General features: G+C 37.0%; 1 protein-coding gene across 1 annotated transcript in view; it reads right to left on the bottom strand.

Moving 5' to 3' along the window:
- KLHL4 (kelch like family member 4) overlaps positions 1-19732 on the bottom strand; it is a 44734-nt gene extending 25002 nt beyond the window's left edge. The window contains exon 1 of the mRNA XM_009937129.2: positions 18721-19732. Coding sequence (XP_009935431.2) covers positions 18721-19142 — 422 coding nt within the window. The 5' untranslated portion in view covers positions 19143-19732. The remainder of the gene's footprint in view (positions 1-18720) is intronic.
- Positions 19733-20447: the final 715 nt, after the last annotated feature.

Genomic DNA, 20447 nt, shown 5'->3' with positions numbered 1-20447 from the left:
AACAACTTGTATAGCTACTCTCGACAGCTTCTCGGGGATTTGCTTTCAGAGGCAGACGTAGTTCTGAATGCATTGCAGGCAAATTCTGCTTCTGATACCACTCCATATTTTCATTACAGACAAGCATAAAATAGAAATAAGGTTTAATTCTTACACTGATGTATCGTAGCAAGTCACAAACTTTTTTGGAACAGAATTTAAATTGTGAGAGCCATCTTTGCCTTTGTACTTTTTGAACTTTAGGCAAATTTTTACTTTTCAAAAACCTGCTCACATTTGTGTGAGTAATTACCTGAATGAAACACAGGCTAAGAAATGACAGTTGAGGTAACAGCTAGATTTTTCTGGACCCCAAACAAGTTGTGACTCAAAAATGGTGTTGTGAAGGTAAAATTTCATATTTTCGGTCAGAAGAAATGATGTGATGAGTTTTGTGGCTCATTCCAAGCCTACAGTTCTTTAAATTTCTGAATTATGTTAAAATTCTTTTCTGTCTTCATAAAGTAAGCTTTATTAATCAGCACAGCACTCTTCATTAATCAGTGTATAAAGGATAAATTCAATTTTCCTCATTATTTGATTAGAACATCATAAATATAAATGCCACTTGCTTGCCATATCCTTTTAAAAATTCAGTATGTTCTTAAAATGCCTCATTAAGTGTGTCTTTGGCCAAAAAACAGAAAGTAAACCTGATCATAAGGAAGCTTAGTAGCATAATATTGCATAAAAAGCGGGTGATGAAATGCAGTATTTTAATTTTGTTGTTCTTGATAAGGCTATTGTTTATATTTTTATGGTGACCTCTTCTCATTTGGATATTTGTTGAATGTACCTAATTAACCTGCTATAATATTTGGGAAATTCAGTTTAATCAAGTAACAGTTCAGTTGTCACTGTCACAAATTTTGATTTTGGATGGGCTTACCTCCACCCCACAAAGCATACCAGCAGCAAACTGGAAAACCGGTTAGAGACACTGGACATCCTCAGGACTTTATCAGCGCTGAAGACAGCAATGCGACTCCAGCTCCGTGGTGCACTGATGTGCTTTAGCAGTGACAAGGCATGAGGCAAAACTGCAACTTCATCAGTTCAGATTGTTTGTGCAGCAATATTTACAAGGCAATACATTCTTTATTTTTTTTCCTTTCATTTGTTTTTGTTTATTGAAGAGAACTGCAGTCCACCCCCATGTACGCAGACTCCCTCCTATCCAGCTACTCAAGCTCTGACCTTCGTCTGCTGGGCAGTGTCGGGGGTCTGGAGGTGGAGAGATGCTGTTCTCCTAGGTCAAATCATAGGACCATGGATTATCTCTAGACAATATCTCCTAGAGATAAACCACATCAGCTGACGAGGAAATAAGAAAAATGTTTCAGTTAGGAAGCCATTTCTGGACACAGATAACATCATGATAAAGTCGATGCACCTGTGCTAATTGACTGCTGATATGATTATGCCACACCAGTAACAGTCCCAAACTCTGCCTTAAAATCTCTACTGCAGTTGTCTCCTCTATTATTTATAACAGCTGAAGACTGGTATGGGTAAAAAAGAAATAAGCAAGCGAAATATACAATTATTTAAGTTAATGGAGAGACTGCTGACTTCTATCTGAATTGAAAGTTCATACTGACAGTTCTTTTAGAACTTGGAGCTCTTGAAACTGCCCATTATTCATAATTTTTTGTTGCTCGTATTAACCTACGAGCCACTTTTCTCAGTTGGCATTAGCTAAAATAACTTTTTTTGCGTTTGGGATTACAAGTGTAAGTGTGCGTATCATTAAACACAGGGGCTTCAGCGTACCCCTGAAAGTTCTGCAGCTGGTTGGAGTTTTGTTCTTCCCCGCAGACATGATAATAGACAGATGAATGCCATTATGGTTCATATCAGGATGAATTTGGGTTAGGATATTTTGAATTCTGCGATGAATAGAAAGCACATATTTGGTGGGGTAATTCCGCTGGAAAACAGAGGTTCTGACCAAACTGCAGAGCCCCTGAGCACTGTAAAGTCCTTTACGCTGGTGTCAGCTGTGGACACATCATGATTTCGTGTTACAGAAAGGGCTATATCTAAACACTCTCCCCAGTAATCTGTTTTCCTTGGAAAATTGTGTATTTATTTTTCTAATAGAGGAGGTTAATTATAAAACTATTTCCCCAGCTCACTGCAGTACAGATTGCTCTTATTAGCATGTGTACTCTCTCAGTTGTTATCTTTTGCTACTAGGAAGACCGTTTGTTGAAAGTTTCATGCATTCCTTTATTGGCTTCTTGTATCTACAGTAGAGTTTTGTGCTCACAATTTGCTTTATACAGAATTAAGATATTAATACATGGGATATTCCTATGTACATAGCAAGAAGTTTCTGTAATTTACTACTGTGTAAAAGCACAGTAAGATCCAGTCCAGTTCTTCTTCGGTTGCACTATAGTGCTATGTGAATCCATTTTGTTTAACTGCTGAAGACAAACATTTAAAAATTTCACTGTTATACTAATGCCTATTCAAGAACCACTGTCTGTGGCATTTTGTTCCTGAGTTTTGGGGCTCAGTTTTGAAAATTGCTCAGCAATTCATTGCAGACCCATTCACAAATTTCAAGAGACTAGTATCAATAGGTGTTTTCGAACTAACTTAAAAGTCTGATTAGAAAATACTAGATTAAATACTGATGTAGGAAGCAGCAACATCATAGAAACTACAGGTATTAGCCATGATGTTGTTTATACCTGTGATGATTAGGACCTGTAGCTATTATTTAGAATAGCAACCCAAAGCCTATCTTTTTATCTGAACCAGCATGCTTAAGCACTAATGCGCTGATTCAACCATTTCCTGCAGAAGAAGGAAGTATTTCCCTGCATGGCAGTATTGTATGTCTGGCTTCGTGAATATTGTTGTATAACTCATTTTAAAACAAAATTATGTTTTAATTAACATTTATTTTTCCTAAGACAAACAAGAAAGTCAATATTAAGTCATTGTACATTGAAATTTACCATGCAAGGCATGACATAACGTAAACGATGAGGAACATTTCATCGTCTTGATTAACATAGACTCCAACAATACAAGTAGCATTCTGCAGTTGTCACTGCAACGCATGATTTCTCTTCCAACATTGATATTATGTGATCGTGTTGGAGGGAATTTGAAAGTCATGAAGGAGAAATTCAGTGAGGCTGACTACTTGCTTAACTTTCTGCTAACTAGTGATAGTATTGTTAGATAATTCAGTAGCGTTTTTCTAAAGAACAGAAAAGGGTGTGACTAGCAGGCATGATATAGCACGATCTCAAGCTGTCAAAATGTACAGAATGCAAAGTAACGACTAAATTCTAGACATGAGCTTGTGGCATTTTTATTCAGGAAACACACACAAAAAAAACCACAAGCCAATGGCAAAAAAAAATATTGTTTTCAATCCAAGCATGACTATTGTCAGATGAAACTAATGAAGTCCATGTTTCTTACCTAATTAAGCACCTTTCAGAAAGAGTCCTGGTGGGAGAGATTGTTGGAAAGAAAACTTGCTTTATGCTGTCCCCTTTCACTGTTGTTGGCAAAAGTGGAACAAAAGGAAGCTTGGTAGATACAAGTACAAAGAAAGAAATGAATGTGAAGTGGTTCTGTCTGCAGTGAGCAGAATTTTGAAAAGCCAGAGAGTAACAATCTCAATAGCAACTATCCTTGCCCCTGCCGTTTTGAGCATGGCAGCTAATCAGATATGGATACTGCTGTGAGATTTTTTTTTTTTTAAGACCTCTTGATTTATGAAATGTCAAACCACTACCATAATACCTTAATACATGCTTCTCACTTCTTTTTCGTAATTTTTCAAAGGCAAAGGGACTCTATTCTTGTGCTTGCCATGACAATCTCATTTTTTGCATCTTTTTCTTTTCTACTCTTGTCTGTTTAGATTCTAACTAAGCAATAACAAAACTTTTGTTTCACTTAAATGGGGAAGCGTGATCCTCCCCACTTCAGCTGAAGGCACCACTTTAAATTTCACTTCGCTTTATGTGACATTTCCCCAGTAATGTCAAATTCTACAGGCTTGTTCCAAATTATCTCCTCACCTGACTCAGCTGATCTGCTGGATACCTCATTTAAGGCTAAACCCTACTGCAATGGAAAAAAAATGTCAGATTCTTAACCCATTTAGCCATTGTGCCCTGTTAAACAGGTGTGCTGTGAGTATTTAACAGATCAATCTCAAAGCTGCTGTTGATTTTTCTTTCCATATTAAAGGTAAAGGGAATGTTTATTACTCTCTTAATTTATAGCTCACAATTAATAGAGGATACAACTAGGTAATCAACAATGAAAATTACCTACTTCTTTGGTGAGGCTTTTCTTACTATTGACCTGAGCTTGTTTCACGTTGGATTCCTCAGGCTTTTTGGTTTTGTACTTTTCCTTTTAGCTTATCATAATTACAGATTTGTTAGAAAAGAGTGAGAGAGAATGTGTATAAAGGTATGATCAGCCTCACAGACAGAGAGTACACTTGAGAGGTAGACTGAAGTTTTCTATTCTGTAAGGTTTTGTTAGCTACATAATTTTATCTGTGGCCAGTTTCTCCCTTTTAATTGTGTAATTACACTCTGAGAGTGTTTCTCTCTGTTATAGCCAAATATTTCTATGTGTTCATAGGTATAGGTATCCTAAAACCAAAGTATTCTCCAGCTAGTTGTTATCTTCTGGCTTTCTGTGTCAGAAAACATAACTCAAACCTAGGTCTGGAAAGGTTTTGGCATAATTTAGCCTGCTGTATTCATATCTGGTTCAATTGAGTGGATTTGCTTTGAAGACAGTACAATAGGTATAACCTATCCTGAATACCCTTCCATATATACCGGAGGGAATTGTTAATGTTATAAATTACGTAGGCTACTGTGCTTTGTCTCTTGCTCTTCTCCTTGGTCCCTGACTTTCACTTTTCGAGATCTGAGACACATATTGGTATAGATTATTATGTGCATTTTTGCTAATGTCAGAAATTCATGCCCACTGAACAGCTAGGATGCTTCCTCTGAGAAGTGGGGTTTTGAGACAGCAATTCACAATAATTGCTTATTGAGGAAACCTCTACTCATGAGTCCATAGCATCTTTGTAAGACAGAAAGAGAATTCTCTCTTTACAGATAGGCTGTTAGGTCTACTTTTATTTGACAGTATCAAGTGTATTTAACGCTATTTCTGACAATATGTCTTAAAAAAACCTGTACTCTTGATGCTGTTGGTGACTTGGCATTTATCCTGGCAGATAGTAGTGATAACTGCTCCAACAAGCCACGGTCTGTGTCAACGTCAGCTCACTGTAATTGCATTGGAATAAACACATGAAATCTAAATAAAAGTATTATATGAAATCAAAAGAAAAATAAAGACAGACTGAAACATACAAGTGGAACTGATACGAACTGTGGAAAATATTGCTTATAGTATTATTATGACAGACTTCTTCCTGGAACGCCTGTACTATTAACTATTCTAGGCTGGAGGGAGGCAAAATCTCATTTTAATGTGTTCTTACAAAAAATAACAGAGCTATTTTAGCACTTTTATTCAGTAAAATATGTATTACAACTTTTGCTGAGGTTGTAATGTAACAATAATGAAGTGAAGCATGTGATAATATGCTCTCATAGCTAATTTTGATAGAAAAAGCAAATCTTTCCTTAGATTTGTTTTCTGCATCCTGCATCTGATTATTTAGGTTGCCTGCCATCTATATTGTTTCAGTGAAAATACTCTGCAAGATACGCCTTAAGACTATTCCGCAGGTCATGTAGTCTCCATCCTTAAAAGTTTTCAAGACCCAACTGGATAAAGCCCAGAGCAATCTAGACTGATCTTGCAGCTGACCCTCCGATGAGCAGGGATTGGGCTAGACACCTCCTGAGATCCCTTCCAACCCAAATTATCCTGTGATCCTCTGATCCTATGACTCCTGCTAGTCTGAAAAGTTGGAAAGAGGTAGTAAGATAGTTAACGAGGATTTCAGCTGGAGAGTAAAAAGGCTTTAAGTAGATGAATGTAAACACTTGCCTGTTGCCATATAAATGTTTTACGGTTGTCCTGAAGGCATTGATACTCCCCTCTCTGGAAATTATTATGATCTAGCTTCTCTTTTGGGAAGTTGCTCAGTTTCTCATGCAGTTTTCTCTTATGACTTTAGAAAAATGCTATTCGTTGTTTAATCTTTGTGCACTATCTTAACATATATTCTACTATGTTCCTACTGACCATGTTTCCACCAGCAAGAAGATCAAATGAGAGCTAATCTCATGTTTTAAGAGGTCAGCCTTTTCCGCTCACCTTTTGCTAGACAATGGCTGCTGAACACCTCTCTACTGAAGAATATTGATGTTCCCTCTAAATTCCATGTGAAATTTGATGTGTTAAATTGTACAAACAAAGCTGAAACTATATTTATGTTGCTTCTGGCTCAGGACCCTTTTTTGCTGGGGCCTTACCTTTCTAGCTTGCCATGAGTGTACAGTCACCTTAATAGATCGCAAATTGTTCCTCCAAATAATCCATGTTAGAAATCGGTCTTGCATTTGAGAGAGAATATTTGGAGTACAGGAAAATTGGAAAGACCTCAACAACAGTTTGTAGAATATAAAAGTAACAGATGAGAAAGCAGTCTAGAAATTCGAATTTTCACATTTCAGCTATGTTATTCCCCAACATTATTCTAAAACACAGTTACAATTTAAAGCTACTTATTAGAAAAGGTAAAAATTTGTGGGGTTTACCATTGATTGATTAATGAAATATCACAGCAGTAGCCAGTAAAAGTGAAGTAACAGCCTTTTCACTTAATGGCTTGACATATGGGGAACAACAAAGGATATTTTAGGAACTGCAGAGATCTGAAAGAAAACAACTTGTGAAATTTCAGTGATGAGGTATCAACCTGATGTATTGTTTAAAACAGAAAACAAAATAATTCCATGTTCCAGATGAGAATAAAAGCTCAGTAGCTTGCTAGTAAACATATCAGAGCTTTACTGCTCCATTGAGAAGACCAAACTGCCCTTCCAGTCCTGACTTTGTTCTTTTATTAATTGTGTTAAATTCAGGTTTGAAATCACTGTAACAGTAAATTAAAAAGTATAAGGAAACTTTAAAGGGCTAACAAGTAATTGAGCTACATATTGAGTGAGGAATAAAGAGGCACTCATGAACTCCACTGCTTTGTGGCATCCCATGGGAGCTTCATGCTGAGTAACTTTATTGGCATATTGTAACACCAAGCCACTCTAAAATTCTTTTATAGATGAATTTGGGATCCTTTAAGTGAATGAAAAAAACAACTTAAGACAAAAAATTAGTCCCGTCTTACAAGCTTGTTCCTTTCTGTGCTTTTCTCACTGCTTCGTTGTGTTCTGAGTGAACAGTCTGGCTCGTCCGTGATCACGGCGCTGTAACTTCCCAGCAAGCTGTCTCGCACGGCTTGTAAATTTACTCTGACAAGATACATTAAGAGACTGAGTTGGCCGTACTGCTGGATGATGTTACTAGGTCAAGCACCTCAGACAGAAAGATCAAAAGTCCATCCTAAGCCACTGTACTAGCACATAGAAGAGGGAAGGATAGACTGGAGGCAATCTTCTGTGAATGTCCTATGTCAGACTGCCACAAAAATCATGACGCAGAACAAGCATTTCAATCTTTAAATGCTTTTTACAAAGTATTGTGCTAAAATATATTTGTGTATGTTTGGTTTAAAACTCTTGATACAATCCTAGTTCGGTGTTTACATATGTTTTCAATCACACTGCAAGACTGAGAAAAGAAGCACAAAAATTCTCCGGTATATTGGACAATGTAGAGAACATTCTGCAGAAAGCTATGTTATGATGTCCAAAGCAACTGATGGTTTTCATTACTCCAATTAAACTACTTTGTAGCAAGAATCAATTTCTGCCTCTTCCCTACCTAGCCTGAACCTATTCTGGTAGTGCTAGGACGCTACAAATCTCTAACTTGTTACCTCTTTCTTCTTCCTACATTACCCACAGATATCTAAGTAACAGTATGGTGCATAAATAGGTAATGCTGGCAAGTTTGGGTTCTAAAGTTACTAATGTTTCGTTAGATCAATATATATCCATTACAAAAATAATTTCAAACTATAGAACACCATTTTTTTTTGTTCAGAGTAGATCTTCCTCCTTCTTTCTAAGCAAGTGTATTTTTGTTTTATTCTTTGTATTTTGGACTGAATAAACAATAGTCAAGTGTCTTTAACAGAACATTACAGTGTGCCTTCAATAGCACATCCATAGACAGGCTTAGTTTTTCACTTTCTCAGAACTGTTTTCTTAAAAAAAAAATTTCTGTTGCTTTTTTATTTTGTTGAGGAGGGTTCAAACTACAAATTATTGTTAAATTGTAAATAAAATATCCAAGGCCTTAGAAGTTTAGTACTCGGAATACTGGTTACTGGCATACCATATGGTCCAACAGAAAAACTCTCAAAAGCTGCTTCTTGAGCTTGCAGCATACTCAGAAGACCACTTATAGACCTGTTATGGGACTGCATGTACACGTGTCCTCAGGATGTGATTCTGCGGGTATTTGCAGGTCCTTCCTGCAGAGGGGTTACAATTCACATAGCTGAATGCATAAATTGTTTTAATGCAATTATGAAGTACCTTACTTGGATAGACAGTGAGAATGTCCTCTCTTTGTAGTGGGATCCAGGAGTAGTTAATGGTATACTGTAACAATATATGCCGTTCCCCAAATTATAAACAAGGTCTCTTAAAACAGAGGGACTGAAATATTGAAAATTGTATGGCATACCTGTAGGTCACCCTCCTGGGCACTACAGACGTAGAGGGAGAATGCAGAACACTGGCAGTAAAGCCCACATGGAGCAGGTTACGTGGTACGTTCTGGCAAGTCACATCTGCCCTAGCGTCAACAGGGTGGGTCAGGAAAGGTGTCACCAGAGCTGGACTTTCTCCTGGCATTTTCACTATGTATGTGGCAAGGGCAAATCTTTTGCTTTAAATAGATGACAGTCCAAAATGTGAACCCAAATGAATCAAAACTGAAGGTAATGTTTGAACAAATATCCTCAGTCTGGAAACAGAGGTTTTTCATTACAAAGCTTTTGATTTCTCACTGTGGTCACGGAAGGAATGGAAAGAACTAACTTCCACCCAAGACACAGAACATGACTAAGATAAAATTACAGAGATATTTTTGTCTGTGTGTGTGTGTATGTGCATCTCTCTTCAGATTCTGAAGCATGCTGAAATGGTATGACATTGAGACACAGAGCTTTCCTGAGCATCTGTGTTAAATGAACGCTGTAAAAGAGGTTTCCCTAGCAACACAAACCATATGTAATAGCTTAAAATAGCTTTTGTCCAACTCCTAGGATTTCTTAGTGGTTTGCTCACAATTTTAATTTAAATCAAGGTATATTTGCCCAGTTCAAATAGGTTCCTCATTTTCTCAACTTCTATTAAAATAAATAGGTTTTGAAAATGTTCATTTCTAGCAAGAATGCCTCCCTTCATCTTGACTTCTAATTTAGGAGGTAAATAGCAAATGGTGACAACGGCTGTCCACTTTATCAAATGTATTCCCTTTCTGTTTGCGTTCAAAACATGTTATTATAAGCATATTGGTGGTCTCTGTGACAGGAAACTTCCAGTTTAAGGAGTAGACTTTGATTTTTGTGATATTATTATCATGAGAAGACAAACTGTGCAACTACATCGTATAATGCATCAATCATAATGTACACGCGTTCCACTTTGCATTTTAATAGCAGTTTGTAGGCAGATTCTGATATTTGAAAACACTGATCAGTTCTTATTGTGTCCCTAGGAAAATAGGTTTCAAAAGCTATCTCTAAGTAGAATGTGATGCCAAGAGGCTGAGTGAGTTCTCTGAGTTTATATAAGAAGCCACCAATAGATCTGAGACAGAACACATGGATATCGATTTTTCAGATCCCAATGCAACTAGTCATAAAGTCATACATTTAAAAAGTCAGAAACTGGTGAAGAGAGCTTTTTGAACTATAGTATTTAGATACCATATCACACATTTCATCCTCAAACGAAGTAATGGCTACAAGATGTGGTGTTATTCAAATACATTTAGTTGTTCTTTGTGTTACCTGTGAGCAGTGGGTAGACTTTTAGCAAAATATACTGACTTATCATATAGGATGGAAACAGTTACTAGAGTGAAGTGAAAGATGTTTTATGTTAATAATTATTGGATGGACAGAATTGTTGGAAAGAGCCAGGTTCTAAGGTCTTGTTCTATCTATTCTAAACAGCTTTGAATTGAGTTTGGCTATTAAGCTTTTGCTTGGAAAAGGAGGGAAGGGGGTGGACTGGGAGATTTGCTGTCAGAGCTGTGTGGGAAGTTCTGCTGCCAGTGTGTCTGATCATAGAGTCACTGAGGTGGAGTCTGATTTCACAGAAGAGGAAACGTTGCTGTAGCTTTCTTTCAAAGATTATTTTTTAAATTTACTTCCTATACTTACCTTAAGCTCTTTCTGTGAATGCCCACAGTGCTTCAGTTTCATTTTTTTATTCATTTAGCCTGCATACCTGCAGATATGCCATACAGAAGCCATATTCTTTATCTTATCATCTGATATAGTCATTCTCTAAATACAGAATCTTTATTTTATTCTAGCAGAATGAAAGGAGCTAAACCAACCTGGTATATATTGGGCTAACTTAGCTGTTTGACTAATAAAAATAAATGCCTTTATTTCTTCAAATGTGAAACATTTCAGTCATGCTCCTCAGTACAGTGTTTCAAATAGTTCAAAGTAAACATTTCAGTCACAAAACAACAGTGAAAATAAATTGTTCATTTCTTTCAGAGTGCTGTCTAGCTATAACTTTCAAATCAAGCAAACTCTCCCCCTTTCCCAAGAATGCTTCAACAGCTGTACTATTTCCTGTTGATTTTACAATTCATTATGCTCAGTATGTCTGTAAAAACTGCTCTGCATTGGTCGCATGTGTTTAATCATCTCCTTAACTTTTTCTGGAGACATTAAGAAGTGATTTTAAGAAGAGTAGTAACTCCTTAAAAAGTAATGTAACAGCTGTCTTTGCTAAGAGCAAGCTGTATGGAGTGGAAATGAGAAGATAATTGAATCATAAAGAAATTGTTTTGAAATGCATAGAATTGTTTTAGCTTCTTAAATTACTACTAAATTACTATTAAATGGTATTTTTTTCCACTTCCCGGTAATAATTCATCTTTGAAAGCTACGTATGCTAAATGTAAGTCTGTAAAATATTGTAAGTTTTTAGTAAGTGATATTATTTCTTTTTATAGCCTTCTTGGTGGGGGGATGGGGAATGGGGTTAGACTTGATGACATCCAGAAGTCCTTTTCAGCTAAAATTATTATTCTATCTATATAGCTGTGAAAAAAACTTTTGAACAAATATCCACTCCTTCCAGAGCCTAAATATAAAATTAATTTCAAAATACAAACCTACTTCTTCATTTATTCTTTAATAACTGTGTCAACCCACTGTAATTTTACGTACTTTTTGCCTTTTCAAGTTTCTTATAGGATGTCATAGTAAAAGAAGAAAGTAAGTATAAAATCTGCTGATGACACTTTTGATACATATTGATTCTAATTTCTGTATCAAGAGGTCTTGCATGAGGCAAGAACATTTGTTTAGTCAGAATGACTTCACTGGTCACTGTTTATTACATTTGCACGTTGCCTGAAAAGTCCTATCCCTCCTTCTGAGTTATTGACTTTTGGGAAAAAGGTAAATCTGCCCTTGATTTTTAATCCTGCATCAGAGGCCACTGACTATGACTTCACAAAATTTCTACACTTAGCAAACTTTAGATATCAAAGGACAATTTTCTTAGTCATTCTCATCTGTCTTTTTTCCACCAGTTGCAAGTGAATTTCACTAAAACACTGTTAAAATTCAGCTTCATGTCAGTAATTACCTCATGTGCTACGTTTGCCTTTGTTCATAAGTAAAACTGAAGTAACCTCTGGCACCAGCAGATGCAGCATCTCGGTGATGCCAATGGGGTGTTTGTGAACCATCGCTGGCTAGAATGTCACCCTTGCTCCCCTGCTGCAGACTGCTCTTCCACTGTGCTGAAGCACTGAAAGGCCACAAGAGCTGCTCAGGCATCACTTCTGAGAGATCAGGTACAATATCTTAAATAACCCATTTCAAATGTCTCCAGCTTCAAATTCGTATTTCAACCTTTAGTTAAAGGTCATCTTTAGAAGACAATTAGTTTTTGCTTGTCCTTGAGGCAGCAGTGAAGCATTTTGGCTATCCATAGCAGACTGGCATAAAATCATCTTTTTAAAATACACTGCAGAAGTGTATTTTGAATTATTTCAAGTATTAATGAAACTGCAAAATTCTCCACAAGGCAGAAACATAATTTCTTTTCCTAGCTGTTACTTCTTGCCAAATTCTTGCCAACAGTGTAAATGTAATACAATTATTTCTAAACACTTAAATAAAAGACTAACAGTCAACAAGAATTTGGCAAGAATAATATGTCAAAAAAACCTGAAATCCTTCATTAACAGGTTGTTGTAGGCCCTATGGAGAAAAGAAAAGAAGTAATTGTCATTTATATCTTGGACATGAAAATATTCTTTGACACGGTCTCATATGAGATAGTACTAAGTTCAACCTAAAGTACTGTTTGGAGTAAACTATTACCAAATGGGTGCAAAACTGGTTTGAAATCACACTTTAAAGTAGTTACCAATGGTTTGCTGATAAAGAGAGATTTAAATCAAATTGGGTTCCTAAGGAACTTTCCACTGAAGTTCCACTATGACTTTTCACGAATTTTCTAAATTACTTGGAGGGAGGAGGAAATAGAGACAGGTTTGATAGGAACTTTTTTACAGTTGAAGATCATGCCAAGCTGAGAAGAGCTGCAAGTATATTGGAGCATAGGCTCAGAATAGCATTTTAACTCAGCAAATTGGAGACATTATCTGATAAACATAAGATGGAATTTGTCCAAAATACTACATATAGGAACAAATAACTGCAAAAATGTCCAGAAGGTTAGGGAAAAGGTCTTTGGTATGGGATCAGGAGGCTCACATGAGTCTCAAGCCAGGCATGAGCAATAGCATCATGTTGTTGACGAAAAAACCCACTGAGCAGGATATTCAGTTTTTCAGTCAGAATGACAGTTAAGTAATCTTGCCCTCTATATTAGAATCTTCAGGCTTTAACCAGAACACAGTCCAAATCTGACCTCAGCACTGCAAGTACAGACAGACGTGCTGGGGAAAGTCAGGAGAGCAATGAAAATAATCATAGTTGTCTAGAATAGAACTTCTGGAAAAAGATTGCAAGAATTGCAGCTGTTTGGACTTACAGCAATTTTCAAATACATGAATGAATGCTGTAAAGAATAATAGTGTAGGAATAAGAAGAACAGGGGGAACAATATGCTATCTATATCCCTGGGGGAATGATCAATGAAATAATAAGCTTAAATTGTACTACAGATAGCCAAGGAAGCACCTAATTATAATTGATCCAACTTTGTCATAGCAGGATTGACATGCCGTCTGACTAGATGTCCAGTACCCTTTATTATGTTTGCAAACCTTTTATTTGTTAAAGTTTAGATTTTTGAAAGGTTTTTTCCAAAATGTTGGAAGTTCTATGGAAATAAAATTGGGGCAGTTGTGTTTTCATTTAAGAATAAAGGCTGCTGCTGTATAAGACTAGGAATAATCATTTCTAAACTTTTGCCTTAGGCTTCAGAAATGGTTCACGAAACTGAATTCTTACTCATGAGGGGAAAGTAGTGTCATGATGTACCACTCTGAATGCAGCACTTTATCATCCTCTCTGCAAAGGATACATCGTAGTCGTTCCACTTACTAGATGTGTTGTCGTTCATTATCAGCCATTGTCATGAATCAGTGGTAGGACTCTGCTTACTTGGATAACCAGAAAATATTCTTACTGCAAAAAACTCTCAAGTCTCTCAGTCTTGTCTGGCCAGTGGTTTTATAGAATCATTCACATGTTCTGTTTTCACCAGGAAAATTGTCACCTATTTTCTGTTTTGGAAATCATCTTTTGTGTTGAAAAATTAAGCAGATATCATTTCGGTGAGTACATATTGCAAACTTTAGAGGACATGATGAATGTGTAGTGTAATGGCTCTCCCCAGAAAAGTTTTCAGCAGAAGGAAACATGAGAGCATGTGTCCTTGATCTGTGCCACTTTAGCTAACAAAAAAAAAAAAAAAAGAAGGGATTGTATGTGCAAGAAATTGGGGTTTGGCACTGCACAATGATTTACTCAGTTCCACTGTTTAATACCTGCTGGGATACTGCAACAGTTACAGGGGTCTGTTTTCCTTGTGGTACCTTTGCTTCACACTGGAATATCAGCCAAGGCTGTTATCTGCTACTGGAAATAAAAACACAGCCCCAGGGAAAACCCTTATACAGGGGATAATAATCAAAATAGTCATGTATATGTTTGTGTGTATATGTCAGAGACAGTAAGGGAAATGGTCTGTTAGTTATTCCTGTATGGCTGACAATGAAAAAAAAAAAGACATTTAGATGAGTTTTTATGTCTTAAGATGAGCTATCAAAATAACTGAACATCATAAATAGTCACTAAAGAAAACACATTGCCTCAATTAAGAGGATACTCCTCCTGGATATCTGTTTCCATGTACATCATGATGGCTTGGATTATGATATCAAAAGATTCTCTTAAAATTAATCAGTAGTATATTTTGCTTCATATGGGAAATTAGAAAGCATGTATCTTCAGCAAAGCTAGGGTTTGCCAACCAAATTACAGTTTGTCAGCAATTTTTCAGCCACATAATTAAAAAAAATGCATAAGAAAAAAATGATGAATGGCTGTTACATTTCTTATTGAAACCTAACTGCCTCTGGGTGACTAGGAAAAGAGGTACATGCAGCCTTTACCAGCACAAACATTCTTCAACAGTACATATTGAGAATGATACTATATCTCCCAGCAAGCATACATAAATCGATGTGGCAATGTAGCATAATGTTAATAAATACTAGGCATAGTGCTCATCTTGAAAGGTCAATACAGTCGTGTCTGTTGAGTCCAAATGTTATCAAGGGAAGTAATCAAGGTAATTCAATATCACAGATTCTTCTTATTAGGAGGTATCAGTGTTCTTTCAGCTTGTGTGTGCACAACTATGTGTTCATGTGTTGCACACAGGAGCAAAGTTTTTGCCAACCATCACACAAAATCTAGCAATCGAGTCCTCTGAGTTTTCACTGATGTCTCTGGACCACTGCCAGATCACGCTCTTTGAAAGAAATGGAACTGCTTCAAGGTCTCACTGACAGAGGAGCCTGAACCGCAAAAGATTCCAAACAGGTAGAGGATATCAGAGATGACCATGAACTAACTAAAGTGCACAAAAATCCACAACCGTGCCTTCTAAACCCGAAGCAATTCAGTTTATTTACTGCTGCATTGTTTCAGAGCTCACCTAAGCTCTGACTTACTTTAAACCAAACCTAAATCTTCGAGGGCTTTTGCTCTTCATTTGCATGGCGATATTCTGCGGGTTTAGCCTTGTGATCATCCCAGTAACACCATAATATTTTATAGTGCAAAACACAATATGCAAACCAACAAAATAACTTCGTATCTATTCGGGTTTTAGCTAGTTGACTTGGGCTTCACCTGTGAAAAGGTCCCAGTCCTCATTCAAGGGGGAGATTGGTGACAATCAACCAGATCATTGAATTCTGTATCTTCCGCTGTTGGGCTTTTTTCAAAACTATAGATGCAGCTTCCATAAGCATCTTGTAACAGGTCAAGGCCCAGCATTTGAGATGCTTCTAGAAGACTGTCTGATACCTGTTGAGTACGTGCCCTTAGCAGCGCTGGATAAGACAGTCCCCAGGCACACTGGGAGGCTTTACTTAACCTTGTGCTAATCAGCAACTTATCTGTTATGTACCTAGCATTTATTGGTTAGTCACATCGTAACTGGCTACTGTTACTAAAAAACTGATGAGCTTTGGTCACTTAAGCTCTCATTTACTTTGTCATTTGTCATGAGATATTCAGGAACAAGGCTACATGTCAGAAGGGGTTTTTTAGGTGTTATTTAATATTTCACCAAATGCCAGGGTGCTCTGTGTGTATCACTGAAAGCGTTAAGTCCTGAGGTTTCTAGAGAAAGTCAAGTTTTTATGAAGAAATTGAGAATATTGTTTTCATGTTTCCAAAGCTTTTTGCGAGGAAGCGTTAAGTTGCTGGTAGAAACTGGTTTCATAGTCTGCTCAGCATTGAGGGATTGGCCGGATTTTCTGTCCTTTTCAATGTCCAAGAGACATGTAGCAGTGTCCTCCTTCAAAGTCCAGCCAACAACGGGTGGAGGTAAGCTTGTTGGGTTAGAGACAACCACTCTGAAGAGATGATTCCTTTTATGGAATAAAAGGCAAATTTGTATGAGATTGTCTTTTGTGTCCACATGTATGAACGTGAAAGAGCATATGGGTGCAACAGTTGTGCAGTTCATTATGCAGTGGCCTCAAGAGTGTAGGAAGATGGAGTCAGGGGATCCTGCAAAGGCCTGATTTTTTTCAGTTGTGTAAATTACTAGCAGTTCCCACTGGCTACAATCAATTGTAACTATCTGGAACTTCTAAAGAAGAAAAATGATTTAAAATGATCTCAAAGGTATAAGATGGGGCATTGTTCTAAAGAGATGAAAATATATCCAGCAACTAGATATAGATAGATATAAGGCTGCTTCTCTTTTTTTCTTCTTCTCAGAATTTCATTTCTACCCAATCAATTAGCATATTAACTTGTGTGTGGCCTGTGCTGGATGATATAGGGGAAAAGAATGATAAGTTACTTAATGATTTCTGTTGGTACATATTTAAGAAATTGGAGGTACATTAAGGTGTCTTTAATGATCTATTTTATTCCCTTAAAATGAAATTTTAATTATAGAGAAACTCATGAGTCACCTTCTAAAGAATTTCCTACAAATTCAGCCTTTTAAGGTGTATGTTAAGGTAGATTTTAACATGCAAGCTGCATAAAAAGATTTTACTGATGACTTTACAGAAAATACATTTGAATATAACAATACTTTATAAGATACATACACTCCCAGAACTTGTCTAAAAGCTGAAAATTTAAACAGCTCAGGAGAAGAACTTATACTTGAATGAACATAAAGACACAAAACTTCATGAGGTCTTAGCAGAAAGTTTATATATAGCTGGAGAAAATGTCACATCTTATTTTAGAAGACCATGCCTTATTACCTTCCAAACTGAATTCATTATGCTTTTTTTACTTCCTCCTTCACCTGATATAGAATCCTATTTTGATTATTCAGTGTTCCTTATTTTTCTTCAAATTAATTTGACATTCTCTCTAAGGTGTGCCTACATTTTTTTTTCAGGAAATTGTTACTGTCATTCAAACCAAGTTATACTAAGAGTATGCTTTTTCTGCATTACAGACTAGTATACTTGTAAACATACAGAACTACCACATTCTTACTTCACTGATTTTATTCTGTAATGATTTTACGTAGTTCACATTGATTACTAGTACTGCTTTCAAAATGATATTTTGGAATGCATTCTTTTCTCTCTTCTGCCTGCAGATGTTCCCTGTACCAGATGTACAACTTGAAAAATAATAACTGCTAAAAATACACAAACTGTCAGCTTTATTTTTACTGAGAGAAACTATAGCTTCAATAAGATAGATTTGTATTTAAATACAATGTAAGTAACCCAAATAATTTCCAAAGACTGATGGCAATCTCATCAAATGGTGCAAATAATCACATTACAAACACATAATTTGAGTCCAAGGTGGGATAAAGGTGGGGTAAAGTTGTTTCTGTATAAGCTAATAATACTGACATCAACTCTGAAAAAAAAAGTCATAAAAAATTAAAAGGCATGCCTTATCAAATAACGGGTATCAATATTTTTTTCTCTGTATTATTATCTTAAAAATAGCTCTTCCTTTGTGTTTACACCTTTAAGGTCTCATAGCTGTAACAGTTTTTCACCTGACCTTGCAGAAAGTATTTGTCTCTTAGTGTACTAATCAAGCAATGAAAGTAACGTGAGTTCAAATAAATCTTTAAAAAAGGCAAGTAATGATGTTCCTGTTCCACTTAGTTCAAGGTTAATTAAATTTGCCAAGAAGGCAGTGAAAAAAGATCAGTGAGAAATTTGACAGACCGATGGCAACCACACAGACTGTGCACCTCCAGCAGTTCCCATTTGTCAGAGTTGCACCCATTGATAAAGTCTGAATGAGGACAGTATTGCAGAAGGTTCTTTTTTTCATTGCACGTACACACCATAAATCAAGACCAAAGAAATAATATGCTGTAAACTGCAATAGAGAAAATTTGACAAACTGGCAGATTTTATTTTTATGAGATAGTTATGAAATGATGTCTCTTAAGCAAAGATGATAATTTCATTAGAATGTTCCTGTTTGTTTTTTTAACGTGAATGTATTCCTATTAATTGGAGTGTGGGTGTGCATGCATATAAAGTGAGATTAATACAGTAAGGAACTCTGGTTAAAAACAATTACAGTTTTAGGGAATAACTTGGATAGAAGTATGGCTTTCTAAGTGCAGACTTTGAAACTCCTACCTCTCTGCAGATTCATCTGAATTTCCTTCTGTGATCATCTGCAACTCCTGCGTTGTTTTACTTGATTCTTCTTTGACACAGTTTTCCTCTGTGCTTGTTTTGGGGATATCCTCATTTGATCGAAGCTGTTCTATGAGATTTTGTTGATGCCAGGTTTGAATAGATCGGTGGTGCACTGGGGTTGGACCTGGCACGGGCGCCAGTATGTTGTGGTGGACAGGACTGCTGTTTTTCTTCAGTCCATTCCTGTCCCGAGCGTGGTTCTTCAACCTGTTCTGAACCGGTGTCCCTCTGTGCTCGTATCCTTCCTGCTGATGGCAGCCCCCCGTGCCTGTGGAGCCTTGCGAGGGGTGGCTGAACCACCTCCAGCGGAGCCTCAGGATCTGCTTCACATCAAACTCTTTCTTTCCAGATACTGACATTTTTTTCAGGAAAAAAAAAAAGACAAAAGCCTATTCTTGTAGAAAGGAAATGGATTCTTTGTTATCTCTTGTGTTTCAACTCCTCTTCTTAAGAAAAGACAACAAAAGAACAAATACCGGTAGCTCTCTCCCTCTCTCTTCTGATTAATATACCGCAAGCTCTTCCAGCCGATGCTGAGCTGCTGCTAACTGTATAGGTGGGAATCCATACTGACAGGATGATGAGGTCAGACCTTAAACAAGTAAATCAGCTTAGCACAGGAAAGCAGCAACCATAACAGTACCCAGCTGCTAGGCTTACACGCTCCCAGCACTGTAGCACAGCTCTCTAATATATAACCCAGCCTCACATGATCCTCAGGGATCCGAAGCTGCAACTTAAGATGCTGGAAAGCTCACCCGAATGAAGTGACAAGACTTTCTACCTCACGAGGTTTTCTGTCAAGCCTGCTAATAAGCATTGCTGCTTTTCACAGAAGATTTATAGAGAATTCTTTTCTAGTCTTCTTCCACAGATTTTTGGTAACGATTCACTGTGAAACTACCCGGCAGTTCATGTGTTTCCTTAAGGGGTTTGCATTTGTTTATCTCGCTCTGTAAAATTCCTACAAATGGCCTCAGTGTGGTAGCACTGCCCTAAAGGAAAGAGGCAGCATTTGCATAAATTGTATTTCTCACCTACAGACAGATTTCTGGAGATATTTACAGGGGTGTGAGAACAGAGGGAGGGAGCTCATGAAAATCAGAGCTGTGCTCCCCAAATGGCTGTATCTGTGGAAAACACAGTTTCCTGGCTAAGTGCCTGTGTAAACACCCTTTGCCATCCTGCTCTTCATTTCTCATGGACGGTGAAACAAGTGCGGGTTTTTTTTAGAAAACTTCTTTCTTTTGATAGTGTACGCTCTAGCAGGTTTTCAGCAAATTTAATAGACTACTAATTCCCATCCACTCGTTAGTAGGCAGGGCTGTCAGAACTGCTCCTTGTGTGTTTTGAAATCATGTACATAGAATATTTTCACATGCAAATTGAAAATAACTAAACGGCCTGGATTTTTTCTCTGGTGTTATATTCTCCACAGTTTGATACTGATGATCTGTACAACTGTAAGGAGCGTGCAGAAATGGAACAAGCTGTAACACAGAGTCAGTAAAACAGGATTCAGAACTAAAGGAGGGTACCCCTCCCCAACATCTCTTACATCTCCTTTTCAGACTTTCCCATGTTAACTTCCTTTTTCTCTGTTGTGACTTTTTTTTTTCATTTTTTTCACTTTTCATTTTTTTTCTAAATTCTGCACATTGGAT

The sequence above is a fragment of the Opisthocomus hoazin genome, chromosome 14, assembly GCF_030867145.1.
Source record: "Opisthocomus hoazin isolate bOpiHoa1 chromosome 14, bOpiHoa1.hap1, whole genome shotgun sequence".
Lineage (NCBI taxonomy): Eukaryota > Metazoa > Chordata > Aves > Opisthocomiformes > Opisthocomidae > Opisthocomus > Opisthocomus hoazin.
Note: the sequence above shows the minus strand (reverse complement) of the source record. Positions and strands in the feature narration are given on the sequence as shown.